Source organism: Amphiprion ocellaris, chromosome 2, assembly GCF_022539595.1.
Source record: "Amphiprion ocellaris isolate individual 3 ecotype Okinawa chromosome 2, ASM2253959v1, whole genome shotgun sequence".
In the NCBI taxonomy this organism is placed as follows: Eukaryota; Metazoa; Chordata; class Actinopteri; family Pomacentridae; genus Amphiprion; species Amphiprion ocellaris.
In genome coordinates this window covers 39,579,526-39,604,775 of record NC_072767.1, presented here as the reverse complement: position 1 = coordinate 39,604,775, position 25,250 = coordinate 39,579,526, and the positions used below count along the sequence as shown (strand labels likewise).

At 44.0% G+C, this 25,250-nt stretch overlaps 1 protein-coding gene across 3 annotated transcripts; it reads left to right on the top strand.

Moving 5' to 3' along the window:
* The first annotated feature begins 1,397 nt into the window (after window positions 1-1,397).
* Window positions 1,398-24,545, top strand: zbtb7a (zinc finger and BTB domain containing 7a). Of its 3 annotated transcripts, XM_055017084.1 has the most exons (5): window positions 1,411-1,556; window positions 2,730-2,812; window positions 11,319-11,882; window positions 13,257-14,137; window positions 16,242-24,545. In XM_055017084.1, exons 3-5 carry the CDS (start codon window positions 11,397-11,399, stop codon window positions 16,675-16,677), a joined length of 1,803 nt encoding a protein of 600 aa, XP_054873059.1. In that variant the 5' UTR covers window positions 1,411-1,556; window positions 2,730-2,812; window positions 11,319-11,396; the 3' UTR covers window positions 16,678-24,545. The 3 variants fall into 3 exon arrangements, with proteins under 3 accessions (XP_023124905.1, XP_023124919.1, XP_054873059.1); XM_023269137.3 differs by lacking the exon at window positions 2,730-2,812 and having other exon boundaries at window positions 1,398-1,556; XM_023269151.3 differs by lacking the exon at window positions 2,730-2,812 and having other exon boundaries at window positions 1,409-1,556; window positions 11,323-11,882.
* The last annotated feature ends 705 nt before the right edge of the window (window positions 24,546-25,250 follow it).

Genomic DNA, 25,250 nt, shown 5'->3' with positions numbered 1-25,250 from the left:
TGGCTAATCAAAACCATCATTCAGACAGTAATGACAAACGCAGATCTAATGTGGGGTGTCTGGCGTTGGAGGGCACCAGTTTATATTGGACTGAAAGGCGACATTGCCATAAAAATGTCTGACATCATCTCAGACTGCCATGGACTGAGAACAGCTCATTTTGACTGTGGGTAATTAGGGCAAAACTGAATAGAAGGCATCTTGTGTAAATGTTATGTATTTTATGTGAACGTGCATACGCTGTTGTTTTCATTTCACTTAAGCCACAACTTATCCACCTGCATCCTCTTCATTTAGCTCTGCAAATTATACCAAGTGAAGACATCAAACGTCTACATACTGCAATTCATGTGTTTTTCTGAAGTTTGGAAGCTCGAACTCCTGTGTGCTTATGCAGAACCAGTGCTGAATAGTGCCCTCTAGGCAGACAGTGTGCCACTGTCTGTCCCTGCCAAATAGACCTTAATTCCCCTCCATGGTTATCTATGCAGTGCGAAGCCAGTGTCAAGCTCTGCTGCACTGTAGGAGCACTCTTGTGTGACTGAAGTCAAAGGACATTTTTTTTACATTCAGCAACATTGTGTAAAGTATGTCTTCTCAGGTGTGCACTCCAAATATGTTGCTTAAAAGTGTATTTAGAGGTGTGTTGGGATGGGCTATGGAGCAACAAAATGATCAAATACATCTTGTGCTCCATCCCACTCCATGGCACAATGGCTGGATTGCACTCAGTGAGGGGGCGTGCAGGGTGGGTGGTTGAAAGTGGCGCAACATCAAGTGCATGCACTGTAAATCTACACATGGGAACTTGCTGTTCCCACAGTGGATAAGACACTTTTCGACTTAGTAATGTCTTCCCTGATGCCTCACCTGTTGGAGCTTGGCAGGTATTATGTACAGAGACGGTGCCGAGCCAGAGTGTGCATCAAGGGGGTTGCTGGCAGCCCCTACTGTATGTGCTGGAATGTGCCAAGACTTGCTTTTGGGGTGGGACACCATGACCTCAGGCAATAGGATGGGTGGGTGCGACTCGACTCACATAGAAAAAGAGCAGGAGTATCGAGAGATGAGGCGGGTGAGAGCAGACAAGAGCTACAACTCAGTTTAACATTAAACCACTCATACGACTGTCCATAGAGGGGATAACACAGCATGGCATTCACTGCAGGAAGCCACAGAGCGGGAAAGCATGGGTTAATGATTTGTGTCATCTCTGATTGAGTTTATGACTCCGACAACTGTCCACTTTTTAGCGCAAAGAAAATTTCCACTTTACTTTTGCCTCGCGGAGGGGAGAGGGAGAGGAGGCTGAGGGGGAATGCTGTTTCTTTAAGAGAGGGAGAGAGTAAGTGCGAGAGAGAGAGAGAGCGAGAGAAAGGGAGGGACCTCTTTGCCCTCCAGAAACCAGGAAGGGAATTGAGTTGATCTGCTGCTGCTTGGTTAGCGCATACGGGGCTTTAAGCTGCACAACAGTGAGAGGGAGAGAGAGAGCTCCGGAGAGGAGGAGAGGAGAGGGCTGAGCTAACCCACAACAAGCACCACCACGGCCATCGCAGGTGAGCTAAAGGCACCCTGCCATCCCCCCTCTGCCTGCCCTGGGCCTGTCGAACAGCGGGGAGCAGGGCAGAGGAGGAGAGCAGTGAGAGGGAGGAATGAGGGAGGGGGCCAGAAAGGAGAGCAGGGTGGGGGGGTTGGCCGGAGAGGAGAGGTGGGTCGCAGCAGTAGTCCCTAGTCAAGGTTCCTCTTTTTTTTTTAATCCTCCTAAAGTACTTCCACTGTACTGCTCTTTACCTCTGGGGAATCTTGAGATAAAGTTTATAGGATGTGTTCAAGGCATTAACTTTTCAGGCAGGTGGAAGCACTTAGAGGAGGAGGGAGGAGGAGGAGAGGAGGTGGGGGTTCTCGAGAGAGAGGGTGGGGGGTACCGAACGAGGAGGAACCAAAAATAATTCTATTGGACAAGGTACAGGCAATGGCAACAACTTTTCGGGACAGTAGCGGTTGAAATGCTCAGTGTGGGGTAAGTTGTGCGTTGTGTGTGCCGGGCATGTTGTTGTGGCATTGGGCTGTTTAGAATAGGAATAAGTCACAATTTAGGTCAGGAGTTTAAGGTGTGTCTGAAATGTCACTACAGTGCAGAATGACGAAAGAATCCACTTCTAATGTTTCATTGCTGCTCTGACAGTTGAGGCTGAAATGCTTTTTTGAATAATTTTTTTTTCCTGCGAAGCTCTGCCCTGTTTGATGGCTGGTCTGTACTTTAATACCTGGCAGCCTGCTAGCAACATACTGTAGTGTATAATTCAGCCCTGAGTGCTTACGTTAGAGCAGGCTTGGAGATAGTGGGGGTGGTGGGGGCAGAGAGAGCTGGGACTCGTAGTCCACAGAGGGGGCTTCGAAGCAGGTCAAACAAGATTTCAGAACTCTATATCCCAGAGTGCTTTGCCCTTGGCCATCCAGGAAAGGGAACAGCCGCCAGCCTATCCTAACAAGGAGGTGTGGTGAGTGAGCTGTTGTCAGGCCAATGAGGGGAGGGGATGCACAGCTGAGTTGTGGGCTGAAAATAGAGGGGGGTGGGGTTGTGGTGGTGGTGGTGGTGGTGGTGGTGGTGGTTGGGGGGGTAGGGGGTGGAGGGGTGGGTGGGTAGGTGTCTGTTTGTGTGGGATCAGGCAAGGGCTTGCCTGTATGACTAGGGCCACTCACAAGTTTCCTGTCTGGTAATGCTCTAGCCCTGCCCAGAGACGGAGGCAGCAGAGCTGGCCGGCAGGCAGGGGAGGCAGATAGGGCCGGGGAAACATTTTCAGCCTCTTTGGTAAGGACTACAAAGACCTCCACACACACACACACACACACACACACACACACACACACACACACACACACACACACACACACACACACACACACACACACACACACACACACACTGTGTCTTTAGACTGTGACTGAGTGAAGAAGAGAGGCAAGCAGAGGAAGTAAATACCATAGCATGTTGTGGGTGAAGGAGAGTGAGAGAGAAAGGGCTTGATAGAGTTCAGAGTTCTTGACCCACTTGCAGATAAAGGAGGGAATGGCAAATAGGTCAGTGCTGAGTGTAAGGTGCTGCACAGAATACAGCTCGGAGAAATAGCCGTGGTTATTAAAGTTATCTTATTCACATCATGCTAACTTTTGAAGTCTGGGCATTTAAGGTCATTGTGCATCATACTGTTTTGATCCTGTGAAGGCGCACTATTCTTTTAATGTTTTCATCCACTGCTGTGATTAAATAGCACTGCTGCTATAATTAGTAGAGTGAAAAGATGAAGACAGTTGCACATCCTGTACTGCTGCTTCTTTAGGGGTGTTAAAGTATCTCCACAAAACCCACCGCATCAGATGTTTGCTAGACTGTGGCAGAGCAACCATGCTGATAGCTGACAGGGTACAGGTGGAGTGTTGAGGAGTAGTTTATTTGAAAATCCTCAGTAAGTGACATGTCTTCTTGCTGAAGGGGAGAATATGTGACACATCTCGTGACAGCTGAATTTCACTGCAAGGGTAAGCTGCCTCAGCTAAGTCCATGCAATATTAAAATAAAACTTAAGCTCTTGTAACTTTGTGCACTATCCTGGAGAATTCATGGGCTTGCTGATTGATTGCAGTTTTTCACAGCTACTCATACCATGGTCAATCTCATGACATCTTTTTCTCCCAGTTCATTTGCCCCCTTCCTCACCAGCATCTTGTTAAAAACAGATTCTAATCTCGCCTGCCATGTAATGCTTGCTTGTGGCTCGTGGTTTGAAGACTTCACAGTAACCCAGGCTGCCTTACTTGATAACCAGATGCATATTTTTTTGGCTTTGCATAGTTGTTGAACCCGTTTTTTAAACGTGTGGGCACGGAGAGGGTATGAGGAGAGTACAGTACATGAAGACGCCCAAGTGCTGGGAAAGTGACTGGAATGCTTCTTGGAAGGTGGCAGGGGACAAGGTTGATGGCATTTCTGATTAAAAAAATATTAGTTACAGTAAATACTGTCCTACTGTCACACTCCACGCTGTTTTTTAGGTACCACTGTGGAAGACAAGTATAGTTATTTCAAGTAAATTCCAGCAAGAGGTTAAACTAGGACGCCATATGTGTTTGCATGTGTGAGTGTGTACTTGTGTGCACGCATGCGTGTGCGTCGGTGTTACCAACAATAGACTCCAGGGGAATTGCAGGGGACTTCAGTGGCTGTGGGCAGGTCCAAGACACCACCCATCAATTTGGCGGTGAGGCTGAATACAGTTTGATATTCCTGTATGTTTGTGCCTACACCACCATGCCTCAAAACTAGCAGGTTCAGACAGACAGAGAAGACAGGTTGCGTGATGTCGCCGTGGCAGTTTGAGGCTTTATTTTAGAGTGAAATCTTGGCTGCATACAATGTATTACATGTAAGAATCATTATGTTTGTTCTAAGTTTTATTTATGTGGTCGAATGATCTATTGTGACACATATGGTGAATGTTTTTTCATGTTTTATATCAAACAGTGTCATTTCTTTGCTGCTATTCTGCTGTGTCTCTATTAGTTTTAACATTTTTCTGCAGTTTAAAATGTTTCATTAGGCTTGTCCTTGGTGAATACAGCTTCACTTCCCCCTAATGTTTGGTTCCCCTGGTCAGCTGCTTAGTATACCACAGCTTCCAGCCTGGCTAGACAGACAGACCCCTCTCTGTTGTTTTTCTGTTGTTGTGCTGAAGTCTAGGGGGAGTAAAGGGGCTTCTTCTGTTCTCTTCTGGGACATTTATTATGGAGAGGCCAACACAACCTGATCAAATTAGAGTGGGAGAGGAAGATGCTGGGATGTTTTTTTTTTTTTTTTTTTTTTTTTGAATGACCATAAAGCTGGACTTGAATTTTCGCACTTTTGGAGTTAGATATGTTGATCGAGTATTTCTTTCAGTATGAATTAGGCTAAGGTGGTAGGCTTTTGTCAAATGTGTAATTTATTGTTATGTTGATATCAAGCACTGTAGTACAGAGACCAGACACTCCTTTTAATTAAGCAGAAAGGCCAGCTGATCAGGAAGGGGATATGTGACCAATCTGACACTGTCTGCATGTTGATTTAGTGAATTGGTTTGCAACGAAACAAGAGCGAAGGCGGGTGGGTTGTAGTGAGGGATGGCAAGGCTCAGGAGGGTGGGTGGGTCCCGCGCTGCTTTGCCTCCTCAGCAGTGGAAAGGGGAAGTGGGTGATGTGGTGGATACTATGCAGCACAGAGTCTGAGACAGAGATGGAGCAATGATGAGATGAGAGAGACAGACGAGAGGAGGGGGTGGGGGGTCAGACAGTAGGGACAGAGAGATCGAGCGAGCAAAGAGCTGGTCATCTGATAACAGAGCGGGTTCTGTTACACGCCTGCCACAGACGCACAGGAAGTCCTCTTTCCCCGCTGGACTGCGCATGCACAGAGTGGTGCAACCAGGGCGCATCGGGCCTGCCAACTGACCAACCGGCCAGCTTGAGTTTTGCCTGTCGACGCTGTGTTGGGTTGTAGTGCTGCTTCTGAATCCATGTGCAAGATTCTGTTACACTTCCTGGTTGGCAGCATGGCAGCGTCAGAGAATGTTACTCAAACTAAAAGGAACTCGGACAGTGGATGTGGTTTTCTTTCACTGCAGCTTGAGAAAGACCAGTGTCCCAAAACACGTGTTGTAATGAACTACTCACCAAAACATACAATTGTAAGAGTGCTGTAGTTTATGGTTTTTGCACTTATTAAGTTAGTTTAAACACAAGACACTTGTGCTCCAAGATAAAGAAATGAATTTTTTTTAAAAATAATGCCACAAGTTTTTGTCTGCATAATGTGACCACGAAAATAGGAACACCTGTACAGTGCTTGAAATACTATCATTATGATCACTTTTTGTTTAGCCTGCTGCGTAAGTTATTTGAACTGCATCTGGATAATTCAGATGTTTTTCTGCTTCATTTATATATAGAGGAGCAAGAGTGAAAGTATTTGGTAAATGCAGTCTAGTACAACAAAACAACAGGCTGTAATTTTTTTTTTGTTTTGGAAAAGCAGTAATTTCACTGGTACTGGAGTGAATTACCATGTTGTGTTTTTTTTAATAATTCTGGGAGCTTTTTATGTTTGCTGGCCTGCGTCTGAATGATGCAATTTAAACCATCAAGAAAACGAAATCATACAAGTAGTACACAGTTGGCAGCAGCCATAGATTTAACTTTACCCGTTCCTTTGCTATCTAGCTCCGCAAAACTTTATCTAGTTGCATCATAAAGTCCCCTGCAAGCTTCCTCACACTAAACTTTGCCCATCTTGTGGGTGGTTACCTTTCCTCTTATTGTAGCAGGTTATACCAGGTAACCGAATGAGATCTCTCGAGTTTATCATTGACATCTGAGCCGGATTCCTAGGCCACCATGTGCTCAGGACTTATGAGCGAGCTTGTAAGTTTAACGCCCTGCCTCGCCCACTACCTTTTCACTGGCTTTGTGTCTGTGTTTTGGCAGCGCTTCCTGGTTAGTTTTTAGTGGAAGCAGCCAGACCAAGACCAGCTCTGGCAACTTTACTTTTATCAGTCACTTGCCCTCTTCCTGCTTCACTCCCAATATGACCAATCAGGTTTCCTTCCACCGCTGGCAGCAATGAGTCACTTAGCTATGGCACTTTCTCAAAATCCACTTTTCTTCGGAACTGCCGCCCCTTTCCCCATTCCAATTACCTTACGATATCTTCTTGGTCCTACCTTGAACCTTCTTGACCTGAGTGAAGTGGTTTCCCTGTAGCATTCCCCTGATTGCTGCCATAGAAGCAAAACACTTGAGTTAGTTTGTGAAATAAGGACAAGGGAGGAAAGAGAAATGATAAAGAAATTGTCATGGAAGCATAAGCGAGATCAGTGGTCCAACCAAATTCTTTGACTTATTCAGTATCCAGATTTTTCCATTGTTTTCAGTCCTGGTCTTGCTGCTGTGTTTGTGCTGCACTCTAATCTTTATACAAACACTCAAGGTTGTTGTAATATATGAATTATTCTCATATCAGTTGAGCTGCTGAAAGCACAAAGTCTTCACTTCAGTAGAATTGGGAGTAACCAGATAGAATTGTTCCCTTGTAAAAGTAATAAGCCAATAACACCTAAAAAAAGCAAGGTGTTAGTTGTAAAATTAACAACTACTCTGTATTTCAGTTCTAAAATGTGGCTCCTCCATGCTCCCTTGACATTTATGGTTTTGGAGATCGATGATTCAGTTATGTTTGCACTGATTGTTCTCTCTTAAAGTAAGGTTTCTTTCAAGCTCTTAATCTATTTTTATGAGTCAGTTACAAATTTTCAGGCTTTTAAGTTGAACAAAACTACAGAGACAAAGACGACAAAAAAGGGGATATTTGCTTTAAAATTCATTATGTCCAAAGTTTTAGTTTTTTTTTTTTTTTTTTTTTACGTGTTCTTAAAAAGTGTTCACAAACTATTTAGTTCCTTTCTTAAGAATCGCCTGAGGTTGCACAGGGTTAACAGTTTGTTCCTTTGTATGTAGGAATGACTGGTATGTGTCAGCCAAAGACAGAGATACTTTGAGAGTGGAAATTCTGCAGACCTTCCATAGAAGATACATATCAGCCAAAAATAAAACCACTCTTACTAACTACCACCGCCACGCCCTGTTGTCCTGTGTTTGTCTGTGAATGACAAGCAAATTGGGTACAACTGTCTCGGCACAGATATTAAATATGCGTTGCACACTCAACTGAAATAAAAGCAAAATGGAAACTGGTTTACAGGAGACCGTTGCAGATATATCAGAAGGGGCAGTTACGGATGAGATGAAGGTGATGAGGGTGGGGATGGGATGGGTAGGTCCCATGTTAAAGCAGTGGTTTGACTTGCAAAGCAGGCCCGGGTGCTCATCGACTGAGCATTGAAAGAAGGCCCTTCCCTGGTAGTGGAACGCCAGGGACACGGACAGCTGCTGCGCTGCTTTGTGCTGGGCTGCGGGCCTTGTCACCCACAAGCATGAATTAGTGATAAGGAATGTTTCAAGCCATGAGGAGGTGTCAGGATCAGGTGTGTTGCACTGTGTTTCCTCTTACTTAGTGCTCTTTGCGGGGTTTATTTGAGGACAGGTGGCTCCTGCATGCAGAGTAGTGCCTCCATGCTTCGTTGGCACCGAATCAACTTTGCGGAAGTGCATGTGTGTATGTGCCTGTGTGTGCGTGCGTGTGTGTGTTTTATCTCCTCTCAGCTCAGCGTCTTTACCCCACAAAGCCGTGACCCAGGGTCAGCTGCGTATGTACGGGGGATAGCGTGCTACGCAAGCTTGCAGCAAAGCCTGGTCTAGTGCAGGTGCAGTGGATGTGTGTGTTAGAGAAAAGCAGGTTGGCTCGGGTCTGGATGGGCTCACTGAGATCTATTTCCACCTGTGAAGGACACGACCGGTAGCCATGTGGTTGCCCTTTCTCTTGCTCTTTCTTCCATCTCACTCTGCTCTCTCTCTCTCTTTCTCTCTCCCATGTCAACTCTTTGTCTTTGCCCTCGTCTCCCCTCCCCTCCCTCAACATATTCAGATGAGGGGTTGGATAATAAAATTTACTCTCGCCTTGTCTGACAGTCTGTTTTCATCTGAGCTTTGTGAATGACATTGGCAGTGTTTGCAGAGGCTTTGTGGTCAGCTGCCTATCAAAACTGAATCGAGTTAAGTGAGATGTACAGTGGGAGCCATTAGAAATTTTTACCATCATTCAAATGAAAACAGAACTGTGTAAATATGTGTTACCTGTGTTATTTGAACATGCAAGCTTTTATCTGAACGTTATCTTTATAATGTTTGACTAATTTAAAACAATCATTGACTCGTTTAAAGGACCACGACAAGCGTCCTGCCTGTCGTAATACAGAGGTCTTTTTTTTTAAAGGCTTTACCTAACGCTGACCTGTGGGCTGAGGTGACATGTTGCCAGATTTCAAGGTGTGGAGATAGATATGCGTTTCTTTTACAGGGGATAGCAGAACATAGCAGAGAAAGGAAAAAAATAAAAAGGAGAGGCAGCCAGGTTTGGCAGGTTTGGAAGTGGGGTGTAGTATACAGACATGCCAGAAGGGTTGATCTGAAGGAATGTCATTTGAATGCCTTGTAGGAAACAACACATTCAACGCATCCCTACCACCCACCACCACTACTCCCCCCCTCCCCAGCCTTGCCCCCTGCTGGGCGTCCTGGCAGATGGAGCAGGAGAGGGAGGAGGTTGTCCTATATGTGTGTTTATGTGCGCGTGCCTTATTGATGTTAAAGTATTTGCTTGTGTGTGATTGCGTTAATAGAGAAATCGAGGATGCCTCGTTCTGCCGAAACCCCCCTCCCACTGCGCAGGCTCCAGTCGATCATTTTAATCTCCCCCCCACACGTGAGCGAGGGGACAGGCCTTTTCTGAAACTTGGCACACAGTACAGGGTGGGGTAACCAGCTCAGACCGGATTGACAACCTCCCTTTTTAATACTGTTCCCTCGCAGCTTGTTGCGTGTCCTCTTCCTCCTCCTGTAGAGTTTTTCCACAGGGTCTGCTCTCTGGCAGCCCCCCTCCCTTGCTAGCTCTCTGCTCTGTTCCTCCACCTCCCTCACTTCCCTCCCTGGCTCTCGACCGACACAGAGTGCATAGGCTGCACAGCCCAGCTCCCAGCATGCACTCTGATCCCCACAGCCCTCTGCCTATCTGTCCTCCACGACCTCTTACTTGATTTCTTGCGCGAGTGCATACACACGCCCAAAGATGTAGGCGTGTACACAAGGAAGCAGGCACTGAGCCACCTGCACACAAATATATAGTACATAAACATCTTCACTTAGTCATTCACCCACTCATGGTGTTTTTACAGGCAAAAAGCCCAGCCAAATGCTTTCAAAATTGTCATGAACTACTTTTTATTCAGTGTCACCAGAAAGTAATTAATTGCATATTGTCAAGTGTCTGTTTTGCAATAAATCTATACACCTGTTGTACCAGTAGATTTGCTTTAAAATCAGTCCTGAGCTGTTGTGATGTGCAGCAACGTGGTGTTACCATATGGCTTCGTTCCACTTACTAGAGACACTGTGTCAAGGCTCTTGGGTCTAGTGTAAAGGAGTGAAATGTCTGAAATGTCTGGGCTTGGCTATTATTTTTTTTAAGCTCCTTATGTAAAACTTACAACAAAATACATGGCGCAGAGCATTTGACAAATGTGGCAAATGTGAGTTATTCACAGTGAAGTTCAGTTTTAGGTCAAGCACACACAAAGCACAAAATTATTTTGTTAAAAGTGAAGTCTGTGATTGTGAGAAAGATAGTTGATATTTAGCTTGTTAACATATGCTAGATTTACCATCCCTCTCGCTTCCACTGCCCCCTTTCCCCCTGTCCGCTGAGCAAACATGAACATGTACAAGCTTGAACATGCATGGAATAGATGAGAAACTGTTGCGTGGATCAGTCCAAGCTACATTTACAGAGCGAGGCCTGTGTGCGAACATCAGATTTTTTTTTCTTAATAGTACAAACGGAACAGACAACTAGCAGACTGAAGAGACATGTCCCAAATTTGACAAAAACTGTAATGGATTAGAATCAGTGATTTTTACCTTAAAGTTTGATTGGGTGTTTTTGATATATAAGGAAGCCCTGTTGAAGAAGGATTGTGATGTGTATGATGTGGGTGGTTTTGGTATGAAAATATACATTTTCAGAGATACTGTCATTGTGTTGTGTGAAAAATATGCAGAAAGCTTTGTATTGCCAGGAAATTAATGAATTAAAATATCTGTAGGAGTGAATCATTTCAGATTTTTTGCTCAACTGAAAAAGTTAAGTTTACTTGGATGAAGGGCCGTAAAAAAAAAAAGATCGGAAATTACCATATTTGGGTCGCAGACCAGTTATCAGTATTAATCAAACATCTATACAGCAGTTTCAACTTTTCGTAGCTGTTTCTCACTGTCAGCATAGTTTGCTTGTGTGACACAAGACAAATAATTTTGCAGTCTTTTGTCCTGTGTTGATGTGTAAGCAGATATGGCCAATCTGTGGTCGTTTCAAAATTTCCCCAAGATACTTCAAAACGTGTATGTTTGTACATACAAATTCCCTCCTTTGTAGTAAATATTTAAAATTTTGTCTTCCGTTAACTTTTGGCGCATGTGTAGGTCCATATTTCAGACTGAGTCAAATAATCAATATCTGTATTTTTGTGTCCATGTAAAAATGTCATGAACTGATCTATTATTTTTCTCTTTGTCTTTTCCTACTGTCCCATCCCTCTGTTCAACTCCTCTCCCCTCAGATAGGCAGACGGATAGACGGCAGGACGGATACACGGGTGGGGGCTGTGCTAGGAGGCTCGGCGGCAGGCTGGTGGAAGATGTCGTCAGGAGCCGGTGGGAGGGGAGGAAGGCGGCTCAGGGGGACAGCAAGCAGCGGGGGTGGAGGAGGGAGAGGAGGGGCAGGTGAGGCGGAGGAAGGTCCTGTGGGGATCCCTTTCCCTGAACACAGTGCCGACATCCTGGGCAGTCTGAACAAGCAGCGGCTCAGCGGGCTGCTGTGTGACGTGCTCCTGGTTACCCAGGAACGGGAGTTCCCAGCTCACCGCTCCGTCCTGGCGTCCTGCAGCTCCTACTTCCACAAGCTCTTCACTTCAGGGGCCGCCGCCGACCAACAGAACGTCTACAACATCGACTTTGTGGCAGCGGAGGCCCTGGGAGCATTGCTGGACTTTGCCTACACAGCCACATTGACAGTCAGTCACAGCAGCGTGGCTGACATCCTTGCTGCTGCATGCCTCCTGGAAATCACACCTGTCCAGGAAGTCTGTACACACCTGCTGGACACCAAAGTGCTCTCCCCGCCGGTACAAGACCATTACAGAACTAGAATTAACATGTTAAAAATTACATTTAAGCATGAATCATATTCCATCTGAGCATTGTGGCTCATGCTAAGTAGATATTTTATGGAACTAGAATAACTTATCAAAAGTGTTCTCCTGATCCGTTCACAGAGAGAATGGGCATCTGGTCATCGTACCATCCACTTCATTAAATAGTCTGCATAGCCAAGCTTACATCATGGCCTTTATCAGTCTCTCTCACTATGCCAAACACACACCCACAGCCTTGGGGTTAGTTCAACACTTACTCATGCTGAGCCAACAGCATTTGTGGAAGGACAGCATGCTCTTTCACAGACCACAGACACAGCAGATTGTGGCTACACCTCGACATGATCAACTGTAGCTGTGTAATGCTTAGTGTGAAGACATAATTCTTTATATCATGTGATAATCACAGCTGCGTTCACTGTGGCAATCACATCATTCAGGACATGTAAAAATCCTTCATGAGCTTCTGAGTGTTCAACGCCAACTGGTCCCAACGTTGAACATCACAGTTTGTAGCCCCCTTTATCAATATTTCTTACTATTTATTGCTACATTTCATCAAAGGCTTATTTGTCTTGCGACCCACTAAGACTTCAATGGTGGCACATTTTCAGAACTCGGGGTCCTAACAGTGAAATCACACATGGTAGTGCGGAACGATTAATTATTTTTAAACCAAAACCATGATTTCAAACACTGCAATTCACAAATTGCAAAGCTTGCAATTTAGGATATATGTTTTTGCAGCACATCTGACATAGAGGTGACCCAAACTGCCGGGTCAGTGGTTTTACAAATTCATGCCATTCACTTTATGTGATAGTTGTACTTTTGATGCTCTCTCAAGTGATAATGCTCCATTACATTTTAAATTGATTGCATATTGAATATTTAGCTGAAGCTTGACTTTTTAAAAATATATTATACGTAGATATTTTCTCCAAATCACTTATTCATAAAACATGGGTCTCTTTGTTGTTTTATTGTTTATTTGTTTTTTTTAGCTGCACACTCCAGTCAGTAATTTGGCCAATTAGTTTTTATTTTCTCATTGCACAAGCCTATACCCATGAGCATACTGAGCCCCTGGGTGTGCATCCAGGATACCCAGAGAGTGATCTGTACATGGTCAAAGGCCTTTCACTTGTACATTTAGTTCTCTCTGAGTCAGCCTTTCTTAGCTGTTGTGCTTTACAGAATGTGCTTTTTTAAACATATTTTTTCTTCTCTGCTTTTCACTGTACCATCTCTTTCTGTCTTCCCTTTGATTTTTTTGCTCAAACTTATCCTCACTTTTATTTTCTCTTTCGCTCACTGTCTTTGTTCTCTGTCATGTTTTACTAGGCGGGCAGTGAGCGAAGAGATGAAGATGACGATGAGGAGGGGAAAGGCAGAGGAGGCAGGGAGCAGGGGAACCGGGTGCGGGCCCGGGAGTACCTGGAGTACTTCCAGAGAGGGGCGCACTGGAGCAGCAGCTGCAGCACGCCAGAGCTCAGGGACCTGCCCACACACCTGCACTTTAACAACGGTAATGGCGGTGCCCCCAGTAACGGAGCTCCTGCTGGCCCCGGTGAGTACTACTCACCCCTGGCCCTTGCCTTGTCCCAGGCCCCAACACAGGAACCAGAGGAAGAGGATGAGGACGAAGAGGAGGAGGAGGAAGGGGAGGCAGTGCAGCGCAACGGAGCGAGCCTGGAGTCATCATACTACCCTCCATCCCAAAATGGGCACTTCTACCTCCCCCCTGAGTCTAGGCTAGGGCCGGAGACAGAAGTGGAGGATGGTGGCAGGGAGGCGATGGTGAGGGATAGGGGCTCAGCCAGCGCCCTCCTGCAGCAGATGATGGACTCCATCGAAAGGCAGAAGGAACGAGCAACAACTGGAGAGGAACAGGGAGATGGGGACGACCCCGACATGGAATTTTACTTGAATTACTTTAGCAGCGCGCAGCATGAGGATACAGCTTCTGCTGCTGTAACACAGGGAGTGCCATCGCTCTGGTTATCACGAGGCAGTACAGGCCAAGGCAGAGTAGGAGGGGAGAGGGGGGTTGGAGAGCGTGGCAGTGGGGGTGGAGGAGAGAGGAAGATGCGCTCTAAGGCTTTCCAGAAGTGCCCCATATGCTCCAAGGTCATTCAAGGAGCAGGCAAGCTACCCCGCCACATCAGAACGCACACAGGAGAGAAACCCTATGAATGCGCCATCTGCAAAGTGCGCTTTACCAGGTAAGTCCAATTAATGAAGGGACTACCTCATGTCACATGTACTAATAGTCTTGGACTTGGCACTGTTGACAAACCGCCCAGCAGTGGGAAACACCACAAAGCCAAAAGCAGGATTATTAGCGCTAACCAACTTAGCTTTGCATTAAGGAGACAGTGCAGATTGTGAATCTAAATGTTTGTCTTGATCGTGAACTGTTTGAGCATTAACCAGGGTTGCTTTCCAGTGTCACATTGTAGCCAAATGCTAAATGGCATGTAGAATATTGCAGAGAGGGGTGCTGGATGGTTATAAAGGTCTGTTTTATTGTGACAGCCTTCATAGCAAAGTCCTGGAATTTTAACATAGGGGTCCTATAAAAGAAGGTTGTGCCATGATTGTGTTATCTAGTGGAAGGCTGCTATAAAGCGCTGTGCTCTGATACAAAGGGGGATTACTGGCCCTGGATGGTACTCTGTGTGCTCCAATGCAGTAATGTGAACTTTTGATCTCTGGTTATGTTGATTATTGCCCATGGCGGAGTAGTTACACCACCCCCTCCTCTCTCTGTCACTCCTTTACCTCTCTAATGAAATCCGCCATGTGCCGCTCGGAGAGATGTGGCCAGTCCACAGAAGGGGACTTGAGTGCACATGGTTTCCTTGTATTTAGAAGTCCTGCCTTTTCCTTGAAATCATTCCTTTAATTAATTAATCAGTGGACTTGTGCTGGAAATAGATGCAGCAGGCTAGAAATACCCAGAACCTCTGTTGGCATGGCAGGTAGGGAAGACCAATGTGAATTTACCTCCTAGCTAAATTCGACCGGCAGTGGGAAGGGGGCATTGTAATCTTAATCCTGTTTGATCAGGGTTAAGAGTGTGCCTTGCACAGTAATAAATCACTCCTGTCCTTTAAATAATTCACCTCTGTCAGTGTGCCACTTTGTTCCGAGGCTTCAGTCTGAGTATGTGTGTGTGCATGGAGGTGAGTGTTTCTTTTCACCTGTATACAGGTTTCTTTGTTAATTTTTAGATTCAGAGCCCAGCTTTTTTCAGACATGTTAGAGCTGCAGTGGGTCGGTTTGTTTGTGGGTATGACTACTAATCCACTTACTCACACAGCCACTCATGCGTGCGTTTTCAAATAGAGATGTCTTAACTATCTGTTTGTTTAGAAGCCCTCTGCCCTGGGTGCAGAAGGGTTAGACAATTTAAGAGCTCGGGAGCTGGACAGATAGTAAAGAGCTAAAGGGGGAGGGAAGGACAAGAGTCAGATGAAGGCCAAGGCAGCCTGATAATGTTTAGTGGGCGGTGTATCATCGCAAGTTGAAAAATGTTCCAGGATGTAATGAGGTGACTCTAGACTTTGAGAAGTCAAGTCATATTTTGGTCTTGTTTTGACCAGAGTGTAATTGTTGGAGAACTTATAAATTATTGAACAGTAAGCCTTCCATATTGGCTATTTGATTTGCATAGAAGTGGCACCAACTCTTATACAAAATTCAATCACAATATGGCATGTGGGGATAGAATTAAGCTGCCAAGTTCAGGATGTTTTACAGTCTCATTTATGTTTCAGTACTACTCAACAATAAATGTCAGGTTTTCAGAATTATCTTGGAATTGTTCAGCTGTGGAGGACATTGACGTCTTCATTTTCTGTGCACAAAAAAAAAGACATGAGCATTTTGGAATCTGTCTGCTATTATCACGTTGTCCTCAAAGAATACTTAACAGACACTGTAAAGGCCAACTGACACAGTGAACACTGAGCTTTCTTGTCACTGCACAATTGTGCTGTTGTGTGCAATTACACAGATACAAATGTGAAGTTTATTGCCTCTTCTCAGTTGGACTGACCAACCTCACAAAATTGAAAATGACCCAAAAAATGGCTGTTCAATAGTAAATAAAACCATCCAAAGCATATTAAGCTGGCCACTGTACATGAGAGAACTGATCATATATTTTGAGCTAATTGTATATTTGTACATGACATTACATAGTCTGATCAGTATTGAGTGCATTTACTGTAAATAGGTGGGAGCTGATGCTCCAGTGCATTTGATTTTGTTTTTTGTCTGTGTATCCTTTATGTGATATTGTTTATTTTTCCTCCTTCTCAGGCAGGACAAGCTCAAGGTTCATATGCGGAAGCATACAGGAGAGAAGCCTTACCTGTGTACACAGTGTGGAGCTGCCTTTGCTCACAACTACGATCTGAAGAACCACATGCGTGTACACACTGGCCTGCGCCCCTATCAGTGCTCAAGCTGCTTTAAGACTTTTGTGCGCTCAGATCACCTGCACCGCCACCTCAAGAAGGACGGCTGCAACGGCATCCCATCTCGCCGAGGCCGAAAACCACGGGTGAGAGAGCCTGGGCTCCTGGAGGCCCCACTAGGCCTGCTGAGTCCCGGCTCCGACACTGGCCCTGGGCCTCGCACCATCAGGGGACGGCGGCGCTCTGAGGCAACCTCAGCGATGGAGGTGGAGGGGGCTGCTGGAGCACATGCACAGAGTCCTCAGCTGCAGGAGCTGGCAGGGGAGGCAGGGCCCTGAGACTGCAGGGGCGACAAGGACACTGCTGGACACCATAGTCACTCTGCACCGCCTGTGAGACAGGCCTGTGGACAGAGAGGAGAAAAAAACATGCAAAGGCAATTAATAAAAAAAAACAACAACTAACTATTCCTCTATAAACCAAATCAGGGTGTCACAAAAATCTAATCTTTATATTTCTTTCTCCTATTACTTTAGGAAACGGAGTAGACTTGCAAGCACTTAAGTTGGTTTATGTGTTAAAGAGCAAAGAACGCTTCAAATCATCCACCCATGATGTCCACTTTCTGGACCATTTCTTTCTTTGTAATATTAGGGGTTTTATACATTGGCACATGTGCTTAGGCAAATGTATGATAGATACAAAGAAACTCTGAGCAACTATGCAGTTGATTTAAATTTTTATTGGTTTTGTCCTCACAGCCTTCAAGCTCTAAGAAAGGTGTCTGTCAAGCACCTTCTGGCTGCTGTACGGGTGAAGCGAGGACAAATCCTCCCAGTGAAAACAACTCCTTTTCTATTCTTTTGCAGGTCTGAAATGTACAGTTACCATAGAAACAACATTGCCACAATATGGCATATGCAAGGAAAACTCACCACAGTTTTGATGCAACAGTTTTTTCCTCTCTAAATGTTCCAGAAAGAATCAGGCAAGGGTTTGATTGAAGTGTTACTTACTCTATAAAAATGCATTTTAAGAATCTATGGTTTGTCTTGTTGAAAAACAAATTCACCTTGAGTCGAATCCACTTTAATGGGGACTCGCCAATTGCAGGACTAGGGAGTACGAGGGGTGGAGGGTTTGTGTTTATAAAGCACTACCATTGTCAATGTATCTGTTGGCTTTACTACGTTGCCTCTTATCCCTCACAACCCTGCAATGTCAGCATTTTTGTTTTCCCTTTTGATTTTGTCTTAATTTTTTTTGGTCGTTGTTCCTTTTTGTTGACTGCTTCGGGTACTTGACACTTTATAATTGTATACATGTATATACAGCAGGTGGTGATGTGACATTGGCCCCCTCTTAATGCTGAGGTGTACTTACCAATCGCGTTTTTTTTCTCTTAGGCTTGATGTCATATTTCTCACAGAGTGAAGCTTGTGGGTGAGCGAAACAAACTGTATGAATGTTTGATGAAAACAAAAAAAAAGCATTGAGTCACCCATCTGTCCTAAACTTAACACTTGACATGTATAGTTCCTGCCCAAAGGATGAGGAGGTCGAATGAATGAATGTGCTTAACTTTTTTGCAGTTTTTTCGGAATCTGTCCTTGTGTGACAAGGCGCGGGTAGCATTTAACCAATCACAGGTTAAAGGACTGGCAGGGAGCCCGAGTGAGAGAGTGACAAAAAGAGTACGAAGAAGAGATAGATGAGCACCTTTTTTTCTATGTTTGCACAGCTTTACTAAAGATATCCAACAGAGTGAGAGAGAGGTATATTTAAAGGAAGTGGGTTGTTGTTGGGGGAGGAAGTGAGAGGAGGTTTATGTATCACGCTTATTCCAATCTTTTTGCCCTGGGGACCACACAACCATAAGGCAACCTGTATGATGAAGAGAGCAATAAATACCTGTCCAAGTTGGGAGGCCAAATAGGAGCGCAGCTGCAGCTGCTTGATGTGGGGGGTGGAGGGGGTGGAGGGGAACAAGAGGAAGGGGAGGGGGATCTCACAATGTCTGTTGCATTCCAAAAAATAATCTCCCCCAGCTCAGCCACGTTTCCAGGCAGGAGGGGATCAAATCAGGCCTTTTTCTCTCCCTCTCGCTCTCCCTCTGTAGTCCTCTAATGCCCCCGAACCAGCCTGGAGGGGATATTATTATATTAGAGCCTGGTGTTACAGTGGGGAGGACGCCTGGTGCTGGCAGTGTAGTGTGCGAGTGTGTTTACATGTACGTGTGTTGGCGTGCATGTGTGTGCGCATGGCAGCCAGGGTCCCTCTGGCCACATCATCAGTGTGTGAGTCAGCCGCAGCTTGTTCAAACATGCACCCTGAGCTGCCAGCCCCAATGCACTTTCTCTCACACTCGCTGGGTCCAGGTATCCTGTAGAGAAAGGGAAAACACCAGAGCTGACATGTCTGTTCCAATATTGTCAGTGACCCCATACATCTGGATTTGCTAGTCTTAAAATATCCAAGCTGTGCTGTTGTACTCTAAATCCAATGTTGTTATTCCATACTGAGCCTACTGAGACAAGAGAACATGCACGCAAGTTTCGAATCTCCTCCTCAGCCCACCTTTTAATTTCTGCAGTAGTTCTGTGGTTCAACTATCAGTCCTTTTACACCTTAGTTGGAACGAGGCAGGTTATGAATGCACTTTGTTACTGAGGAGGGCACTTTTGTCAACGAAACGGGTACTTCGAAACAAACCAGTTGCAAATGAGATCAGTCCTTGTGTGTTTTTCTCTGTCCACGGTGGTGAAGTTGAGCTCCTTCACTGGTTTTGTTCAGGTTTTGACGACAAGCTGCCAAAAAAGATAAAAAGTAAAAGAACAAAAAAATGTTTCCAGCCAGTAATATATGACTTTGGATCCCTACAAGAGAAGCCTGGCTGGTTCAAATGCAAACATGTTGGGTTTGGTGACCTAAAAAACGACTAAATTAATTCATGTAACTGAATGCACTTGAAGTTAGTTGTTTAAAAGAATCAACAGTGATTGTCTTTATGTCTTAATGTAAAGCGGGGGCGTTGAAGGAGGCGGTAGACGAAGAAGAATGGGCGCTGTGTGTGTATGTATGCATGCATTTTTTATTTTGCATGCATGTGCACAGGCATGCATTGCTGGCTGGCAGGCTGGAGGGTCTCAGGACAACCCTGGATAAACAAACATCGTGTCTACCCCATCTGTTCACCAGCTAGTCTCATAACCACGTGTGTTCTCTGAGGAACCGTGGTGATAATAGGTCCACAGTACCACAGAAGCAAAAATACCATATTGTAAAACAACACATTGGACAGTTGCTTGTTTACTTCACAGCTCTCTCGGTGCAGATTTGCATAACTCTTTGTTTACCCTTGTTGGTCATAGTCGGATTGGCTATGTCTAGAGAGTCTTAGTTTCTATTTTTTTCTTCTGTTATGACAAAGATGGGGTTTGTTATTGCACAGTTTGACTCCTACAGACAGACCAGTGTAATCTGGGTAATCTAATGTCTACCTGGTTTGTGATTTTTATGTTTAGTGGTACTTGGCATGGACTGCTTCAACCTACTTTGTCTTGATGTGGCAGAGTTTTTAACCTGTCAGGACCTGTGAGCCATCTTAAACACAACATTTCTTTGGACCTTAATGCTTCCCTGAATGTCTTATGTTGTTTGTTGATTAACCAAAGCTTTTTCGCCCTCCGTCTTAGTCTACAGTAGGCTAGAGAAATATAATTTATCCAGACTGGGCCTCCCTGACTAAGCCACACACGGATGCCCTCTTCTTGAATACATATGCAGAAATGTGTGTGGAATCATACAGATATTTACTTGAGTTCACTTCCTCTCACTCTTTGTATCCTTGTGGACAATAGAATCAGAGGTTTAAGGATGTATAGCTTTTTTTCTGTCTGTCTACACTTCTTAAAGTAACGTGTTGTGCTACAGCTGTTTTTTTTCTAACAGTTTTACATGGCTGTGCGCGTATGTGGATGCTAGTGTGCGTGTGTGTATGTGTGAGGTGGGTTTTGGGAGGGGATCTAGGGGTCTTGGTTTGGGGATGCTGTGCCAGGAGGGTGGGGTAAATGGGTGCTTGGGTGGGGTTATGGATAAAAGCCTGATAGCACTGGAAATGGTGCTTTAGCTGAGAGAGCAAAAGTTTGCACTAATGTTAAATGTCCTTTTCCTGCTTATGGGAGAAGAACAGGAGACCTCAGAAAGGCCTGCGAGTTTCCATGAGCACAGAGCAGTGTGGTTAATACTCAATGGTCTCATCAAGAGTCCATCCAACCCCTCCGTAGAAATAATCATGTACAGTATATTAAGAATATACAGACGTCCAGCAACTACAAATACCAAAGGAGAAAAAAATAAAAGACTTTCATCCAAGTCACTGGGCATTTTAAGCTACCGATCTAATGTTGGATTATTAGAGTTTTATTGTTCAATCTGAATGCTCTTGAAGAGAGATTCTGGATGTAAATTTTTTGATGGAAGCAAATCATGTTTGCTATTTATATTTAAAAAATATTCCAAATGTTTAACATTTAGACAAGCAGCAAAGCTTCTCCGAAAACGTTGGAAATATTGGTTCTGATCTGATGGCTGAGATGTGCTGTGTGAAGGTGCCAGAGATACTGATTCCAATTGTTTTTTTTTCCTTTATTCTTTTTTTTAAATTCAGAGATGGAATTTATGTCTCGTGCATGGATAATCAATGATGAAATGTAATGTTATTTTCAAACACTGTCTTCTTGATCACTGCTGAATTGGATGATTTCAGTTGACTTTCTGCGAAGGTGGAACTGAATTTAAATGTTTTCTAATTGAAACAGACTGTGACTTTGTGGCCTAGTCTGGACAGCACTAAGCTTGTTGTGTTTTATGTTTCCAGACAGTCGTATTGTGCTGTGTGGGGCTGAGGCTCATTCCCACCAGATGGAAAATGCAACATCAAGGGCCACAGTGTGCCTTATGTGGACAGGGATTGACAAAACTCATACCTTTTTGGGGCTTTTTTTGTTTTAATTTGTACCATAAACCCTTTTCTTGCCACATTTTAGACCAAACTGTAAAAGCGGATTGGCTTGAAATGATCTGTTTGAGCTTTACTTGAGTGAATTCCTATAATGACGTCTCTGTACTATCCACGAGTTCAGAGCTGTGTCTCTATCAGCCTCCATGGCTCCACGACTGGTGTGTCTCCAGCCTCAGCCCCAGACCAAGGTTACTCTGACACAGGCTACACTGAGACAGTCTCAGAACTTCATCACAAGTGTTTTATTTTTTCAAAATTGTCCTTGATATGTTATTTTTCCTGTGCTATTATCAAAGTTTTGTTTTTTTTTGGTGAATCTATCTGAGAAGGCCATAAAACAAAGACAATAACAACTATGACAACACTGATAACTGTAAAAAATAATCAAACAGAGCAGGACGGGGTGACTGTTGCTGTGGTGAGCTGTCGTGGCAGCAGAAAGGGGACTGTTTGCTTTGCTTTGTCATTTTTGCTGCACACCTGATTTCTTTTTCTATTTTTTTGTGTTTTCCATCAGGCTGTTGATGCACAGCAAGCTGAGCGCAGCATATGCAGTACGGCACTATGCGCAGCGTGGCTCTGGCACTTGCACAGACAGCCCTGGGTCCTTCAGAGAGGCAGGCTGCTGTCTGTTGGCTGCTCTCAGCCAAGTGGGGACAATTTGCACTTGGAGTCTTTCTCAGTCTCTGGGGATACAAAGGCTGGCATACAGGGAGGAGGATTAAATACGGGTGGTCGGGGGAAGGCTGAATGTTGTTTTCAGGGATGAGTTTAGTAAGCCCAGGTGATGGACTGTTTGCTGAGCAATGGTTCAGTGTTTGTAAGAACTGCATGGCCACAATAAGACATGTAACACAAAGGAGGTCACCACAGATTTCACATTGGGGACCTGCAACAATGAGAACGTTGCTGATCTCTTTTGTCTCTTTGTAAGTACTACTCAGGTGGAAAATACACTGCTATGCATTGAGTTTCAGTGTCAGTTTATGGTATGTCTAATCAGCCTCCGTGTTACTTCTCTGTTTTTTCCCCCTTCTTGTTCACAAGAATATTTTACATAATAGTTCCCAGAAAGATAAAAGCACGAACAGTTCCCTCATTGTAAAGTGGCTGCGACCAACCTATTTCTCTATCTCCTATTGATCCGGTGAATTGTTTGTTGGAGGGAAAGAAGCCACTTGGGATTCAGTCTTATTAGTCAGACTGTATCGTTTTTGAAAGGAGATGGGGAGGTGGGGGTGAGGTTGTATGTTCTCTGACTTTCTTCTCCCATCGCTCTCCCCCTCTCGGGACTCAGAGTCTACATCTTTGCTGCCGACCGGCCTTTGATCACAGATCACACACCCTCAGCAGGGGAGTCGACAAGAGAGAAAGGAGGGAGAGGGGATTGGATTGGAGGTGTGGAGGATGAGACAGTTTCAGTTTGCAGTCACCTAAACCAATTTAGGATACATTCCATAACTTCATTCTGTGATTCCCACTTTGGAGTTTTTGGCAGGTGTAAAGGATGTGAGTCTGAGACAGCAGGAGGAAACGGTCAACATTTTGCAGTTGTCTGTTTCGGTTCGTCTGTCTGTCTGTAGCCTCACTATCTCACAGACAGACCGTTCCAAAAAAAAAAAGAAAAATTTAAAAAAAAAAAAAAAAAAAAAAAAGCCCCCAGTTTAGCGCTATCAAACTGCCTTTTTTCAGCTTCTGCGATTGTAACAAAAAGCACTTTGCGAAAGGCCATCCTGAATTTTGTGTGCTTTTATTTTATGGTTATCACTATTGTTATTATTTTGTTGTCCCTGTCGATGTCTCCTTTTTTGTTGTTTTTTGTTTTCTCAGTGCAGATGATTATTTAAATGCAAAAAAATATATATGATGAAAATGAAAAAAAAGCAAAAACTTGAATATTTGGTATCTAGACTGAAGATGGCTTGAGCTGCCACTTCGTCTGGATGTAAACAAACGCATCTCTGCTCTACTACCACCATAGCTGTTATGCAGCTTATTGCATAGTCACACAATGGTGGTGGGGGGTTACAGGACAGACCTCCCCTCTACCTGCTCTCTGCTCACTGTCTCAGATATTGTTGGGAGAAAGGTCACTTGATCTAATTTCTGGAGACTCTTTTTCTTGGAAAAAGAAGCCTGTGTAACAGTTGCAAAGCTTTCTGAGAAGGCTAGCTGTGCTGAATGTTAAACATGCAGTGTTTAATCTACTGCAGAATCTCTTTGTCTGCAATAACACCCTGTCTGTGTAGGTAAAAGGCCGGATCTGGTATCCATATAGAGCTGAAATGATTATGAAAGACAAATGGCCAAAATGACCATCATCATTTACATTTGCAATTCAGTACAGAAAACGTGTTTTGGCCTTAACACCTTTGTCAAATCCAGATTACTGCAGTAGAGCGGAAAGAATATTGATCATAATAAGCATTCAGTAAATCTATAGTTCAGTAAATGGTTTAACTTGGGAGAGAAGGAATAGGCTACTATTTATAGATTGAGTTGTAACTGTGATAATTATAACAGACATTTCTTTTTGTTTTGTTTTGCTGATGTACATTTTAAAGCAGCAGAATAAGGCCCTGTTCTCAAATCTGGACGTTTTAATTTAATTTAAGTTTACACTGAGTTATATAAGGCAGAAAACTGTTGCACCATGTTTCTGCGTGTGGCAGAACTTTTAATAATGTCACTCTGCTGACCACAGTCCACTCTGCGGATCCCAACGGCAGAATAACCTGCTCGATGCTATCACTAACCGGATGGACTGTGGCCAAAATATGCAACATAATTGGATGTTTTTACCAACAGAGTGCAACAGACATATTTTTCTCTGTGTAATTCAGTGTGGTTTCACTTTAAAATACCCCTTTCTTTTCACAAAAGTCTTTTTTTCTTTGCATAGAAGTCCATATCTGTTGGAAGCTGCAGGGGAGGGGGGAATATAAGTGATTTTTTTAGTTTTTTTGTTTTCAGAGAATTTGCACTTTTTGGCGACAAAAAGAAATTGTATTGTATATGAGACCACTAAATCCACACAGTCTAAACCGTATAATTCCATTTTGTGTCTTTTTTTTGTTTGTTTTGTTCTGTTCTTCTTTTTTTTAATATATCCAAAAATGTCTGGCATCTGGTTGTCTGGTTTAAAGAATATAAATTCTTTCTATTAAAAAGAATGGTTGCAAAGTTTTGTGTGGATGATTGTGTTTCTTAACATGACATATTTAGCTTTAAAGACTTGAACAATAATCCTTTAGTGTGTAAAGGAAGTGTTGATAGGAATGTATGGTAATTATAGTGTTTACTTCCTCTAATAGCTTTTAAAATTGTAGAGTTTCAAGGATGGTCCAAATGACAAAAAAACACTTTAAAGTACAGTTAAATCAACATCTGTGTGTCAAATATGAACAAAAAAGCAAACATAAGCAGCGTTACAAAGGTATGTAATCCTGCGTAAAAGCATTGTTCTTGTACTGGATTACGTAACACTGGCATGTGTTCATGTTCTATAGTGTTTGTCATGAACTGTGGACATGATGCCGCCACTTAAAAAAAACGAAACCAAAACTGAAATCAGTTCCCTAAACCAACCAGAAGGTGGCAGTATTATCACTGCTATCATCATTTGAGGACGCAGTGAGCCTCATTTTACTGCTACACATCACTGTTGTCTTTCTCTCTTTCTTCTTCTTTTTATACCACACGTGACAGCACAGTGTGTACATTTTTGCCTGATGCATGAACACTATTGACATATGGTAAAAGATAATGTGCAGTGCAGGTAGTAAACATTTTAGTAATATTTTGGCCTGTAGGTAACTGGTTTGGATCCAAAAAGACAAGAAGATAAGGTCCTGTTTAACCCCCGTCTCATCCTGCGGATCAAATTGA

Excerpts from the sequence above, each read along its gene's own strand:
- zbtb7a (XM_023269137.3), top strand. The coding sequence starts at position 11,397 with ATGTCGTCAGGAGCCGGTGGGAGGGGAGGAAGGCGGCTCAGGGGGACA. Across the intron at positions 11,883-13,256 it reads CCAAAGTGCTCTCCCCGCCG|GCGGGCAGTGAGCGAAGAGA; the intron begins GTACAAGACCAT and ends ATGTTTTACTAG. Across the intron at positions 14,138-16,241 it reads TGCAAAGTGCGCTTTACCAG|GCAGGACAAGCTCAAGGTTC; the intron begins GTAAGTCCAATT and ends CCTCCTTCTCAG.